This window comes from Lathyrus oleraceus, chromosome 7, assembly GCF_024323335.1.
Source record: "Lathyrus oleraceus cultivar Zhongwan6 chromosome 7, CAAS_Psat_ZW6_1.0, whole genome shotgun sequence".
Taxonomy (NCBI): Eukaryota; Viridiplantae; Streptophyta; class Magnoliopsida; order Fabales; family Fabaceae; genus Lathyrus; species Lathyrus oleraceus.
In genome coordinates this window covers 59,435,995-59,439,926 of record NC_066585.1, presented here as the reverse complement: position 1 = coordinate 59,439,926, position 3,932 = coordinate 59,435,995, and the positions used below count along the sequence as shown (strand labels likewise).

The following is a 3,932-nucleotide window of genomic DNA, read 5'->3' as shown; positions in this document are numbered from 1 at the left end:
AAAATTTCATTTGAAGCTTTCTTGATGATGTAGTCTTGAGTTGAAGTTGGTCCAAAACCTTTCCATTTTTGGAAAGTTCAAATTACATGTCACCTGCTATTTTTGGAAAGTCTTGATCTGACCTCAAATTCTTCAACGTTGATGTTTGAAATGTCAAATGAGACTTGTTTACACATGAATGAGGCATCACTGATCATCTCCCACCTCCAAATCCACAGTTGACTTGACAGTTGACTTCTGTTGACTTTTTAGGTATCAAATGATTTGTACATGGACTGATGAGTTCTGAGCCTTCAACACTTGGCCAAATCACTTCAAAATGATCTTTCAATCATGTGAACTCATGAGAACCACCATAGGGCTTTGATCTCATGGACAATGCTCTTACTTGCTTGCACAGTTGAATCTCCTGACCAGTCTTGCCTGATGACATGTAGTGGACTATGCAATGACAATGCAATGTTAATGACATAAAATGAAAATGTATACACAAATGGGAGGTGCAAATTTGAGGTGCTACAGCGGGCATTGATTTGAACCATCCCATTTCCATTGATGCCTCCGCTTCTGCATGCTCCAATCAAGGTAACCCCTCTTGTATTCCTTCTGCTTCAACTCCTGTCACTAAATCTAAGGAAGATACACACTACATTGACCGTGTCATAAGAGACCTAGTCACTAGGATTCTTAATGAAGGCCACCCTATGAAGGGAGTTTCTACTCCCCTTTCTCAAATGTACCCCTCTCCTGAGGTTGAACAACATAGTGATAAGGATAACGATTCCTCTAGTTCTGACAAGGACTTGGCTACTGAAGGGTTACGCTCTCTAGGGCAGACCATGTCTGGAAAAGGGAAATCTGTGGCTTCTCACACTGCGAATGCTTCCCACTCTGAGAAGCATGATGATGCAAATATTGTGATTGATCTAGAGGATGGTAGCTCTGATGATCAAGAGGAAATCTTGATTCATCACATGAAGCCAAGTGTGGCTAAACGCATGAAGACTCGCAAAGGCAAATATGTGGCTGAACTTATGTCAGCTAGAAAAGCCAAGAAGACTGCTGGTATTGGTCCCTCCAAACCATGGAGCAAGGTTGAAGTAAAGAAGAGGAAGGTCAGAGGTGATTCTGAGCCTGAAGAGGATGTTGAGGAAGATGTCCCTGACATCTCGCCTGTGAAGAAAACCACTATTAGGAAGTCTCCTATTAAAGTTCCTGTTGTTCATTTGGATAACATCTCTTTCCATCTTGAGGATAGAGCTGTTAAGTGGAAATTTGTGATTCAGAGAAAGGTGGCTATAGAAAGGGAGTTGGGAAAAGATGTTGCTGATGTCAAGGAGGTCATGGACCTGATAAAGGTTGCTGGGCTGTTAAAGACTGTGGCTGGGTTCTCTCAATGCTATGAAGGTTTAGTTAAGGAATTTATTCTCAACATTCCTGATAAGAACAACAAGGAGTTCTGCAAAGTGTTTGTGAGGGGTAAGTGTATAACATTCTCTCCTACTGTTATTAATAATTTTCTAGGCAAAAAAATTGAGGGTGCAGGTGAATTAGAAGTTACAGACAATGAGGTCTGTAGAGAGATTATAGCTAGGCAGGTGAAAGTTTGGCCTGTTAAAAAGCATCTTCCTGCTGGGTAGATTTATGTTTGAACAAATTATCAAGCATGCAACTACTAATGCAGTGAAGCTGCCAATTGCTTTTCCATCTATGATCTGTGGTATTATCTTGAATCAACATCCTGATATTTTGTGCTCTAATGACTTACCTAGTAGAAGAAAACCTGCTCTGTCTATGCACTACAAATTGTTTGAAGGAAGTCATGTCAAGGATATTGTCCTGACATCTGCCATGAAGAGGATAACCTCAAAAGTTGGAACAACTGCTGAGCTTAAGGAGACATGCAAAGAGCTAGGTGAAGGGATAAGGGTAGCCACAGCTAGAAAACAATCGTTGGAAGCCTTGATTGCAAGCTTGGAGCAGGCTGAGGGTGAAAATATTGAGCATGCTGATGTCAGCCATGAAGAAGAAGCTGAAGCCCACACCTCTAGTGAGAGGTCTGCTAACAATGATGATGCAAGTGGCAACTCTGGTTCTGGTGATGATGAAGCTGCTAGCTCAAGCTCTACTGAGTAGCTCCTTTGACTTTGGTCCCTATTAGTTTGATGGTTTTTTTTGCTATTTTGGTGGATTTCCTTGGTTTTGGTATTACTTTGTTGATTTGTTTCTCAGCTTGCTTACAACTGGTTATGTACGTGGTGTTGTAACCCTTTAACTTTTGATAACTTCTGGTATTTCGATTAATGACTAGATAGACATTTAGTTTGTCTCTTTGGTCTCTTTTGGCTAAAAAGGGGGAGATAGTGTGGTCTTAGTACAAAGTAGAAGTAGCTATATGATGTTTGTTGCTGCTCTATTTGTCTGATACAGGGGGGAGAATTTTCTGTGTTCTGTCTGGTTGTTGCTGAAGGGGGAGATGGTGTGTTCTGAGTACAAGCGTTTGTGTGTTTACTAGTTGTCATTTTTGCTAGTAATGTGTGTGTAGCGGGATATTCGTTACCTTTAGATTTATTGACTAAATCAACAGTAAATCATACAATTCGAGTCGCCACCGTACTTCTATTTATCCAAAGGAAAGGTTAGAAAGCGAACAAAAACCGAGAAGTTTTATCAAATAAAAAACTAATAAAAATGTCAGAGATCTGGGTAAGGGGGTTGGTTATGCAATGGGAAGGTTTTAAGCACCCAAAACATCCTGAGTACTCTAAGGGAGCCCTTTTCACCAATGTTGTAAGGTAGGTTGGTATTTGTTAAAATATTTGTGCAAACATGATTGGGGGGATGAGGAAAGAATACATAATATTTGCAATTTTGTGTTTGAATGGATAAACCCATTGCCTACGTACCATCTTAAAAAAGATTAGGATCAAAACCTCATAGTTCGGGGTAAAAATCTCAAAAGAAGTTGGTGAATTAATTGGTCAAAAGCCTTAAGGTCTTTTGTTATCAAAGGGAGAAAACTCAACCTAAAACTACAAATCCACCATGTGAGGAGAGCTTCAACATGCTAGTGAGGGGTTAACCCTATAATAAGCATGGAAGACTTACAGTCCATCACTAAGGATATAGGTGAGTATTATATCAACCTCTAGGATAACTCAAACCTAATAGCTAATGTTTATGAAAAGTTTTGGCAAGAAGTGGCCATTGAAACCACAAAAACAAATGAGTGAGTTGTATTTACCAATGAAAAATATTCACAAAGTAAGGTCAAAGTTGACTTAGGATTCAATTCAAAATAAGTGTTATGAAAAGAGTTTGGAAAATCAAAAGCATAGTGCTTAGGTTTCTAATTTTGAAGACAATGTTAATGTTTGCACAAAAAGTTTGGCTTGGGTTAGAGTGGAGGGAAGAAGAAGAATGGCTAGATCCTAAACATGCAAAGATGAAGGAAGAGAAATAAAACCACATTGGAGTTCCCTTATTGAGATCATAAAGATGATCCAAGTTGCTCCCATCCTTTGGAATTAGCAATCAATAAGCAAATAACTCAAGCAATCAAGCAAATAACAATCAAGCTCCTAGGAATCTTCCAATTGGCTTTTGTATCTCTCACTTTGGATGCTCATGACAATGGTTCTTCTAATTGGCTTAAGTTAGGATCCCTAGCACACAAGAACACACAAATCAAAAAGTTCCACAAAACAAATAAAGAATGGACAAGAGTGAGTTTAGAATTAGGATCCTTTCAATGTTCATCTTCAAGATTAAGCATTCTAAAGGCATGAGGCCTAGTTGCTCTTTGACAATTTTAGCACTCTAAAGGCATGAGACCTAGTTTCTCTTCAAACTCCATTAGCATAGGTAAGGTCCTAAAATCTAAGTTCTTTGTCCATTTGCATTGGGTTCACACAAACCAAACAAAACAAGCA

General features: G+C 39.1%; 1 protein-coding gene across 1 annotated transcript; it reads left to right on the top strand.

Annotated features, from left to right (window-relative positions):
• Positions 1-704: 704 nt before the first annotated feature.
• On the top strand, positions 705-1,640 carry LOC127102006 (uncharacterized). The gene has a single exon (XM_051039427.1). The coding sequence runs from the start codon at positions 705-707 to the stop codon at positions 1,638-1,640; it is 936 nt and encodes a 311-aa protein (XP_050895384.1).
• The last annotated feature ends 2,292 nt before the right edge of the window (positions 1,641-3,932 follow it).

Excerpts from the sequence above, each read along its gene's own strand:
- LOC127102006 (XM_051039427.1), top strand. The coding sequence starts at position 705 with ATGAAGGGAGTTTCTACTCCCCTTTCTCAAATGTACCCCTCTCCTGAG.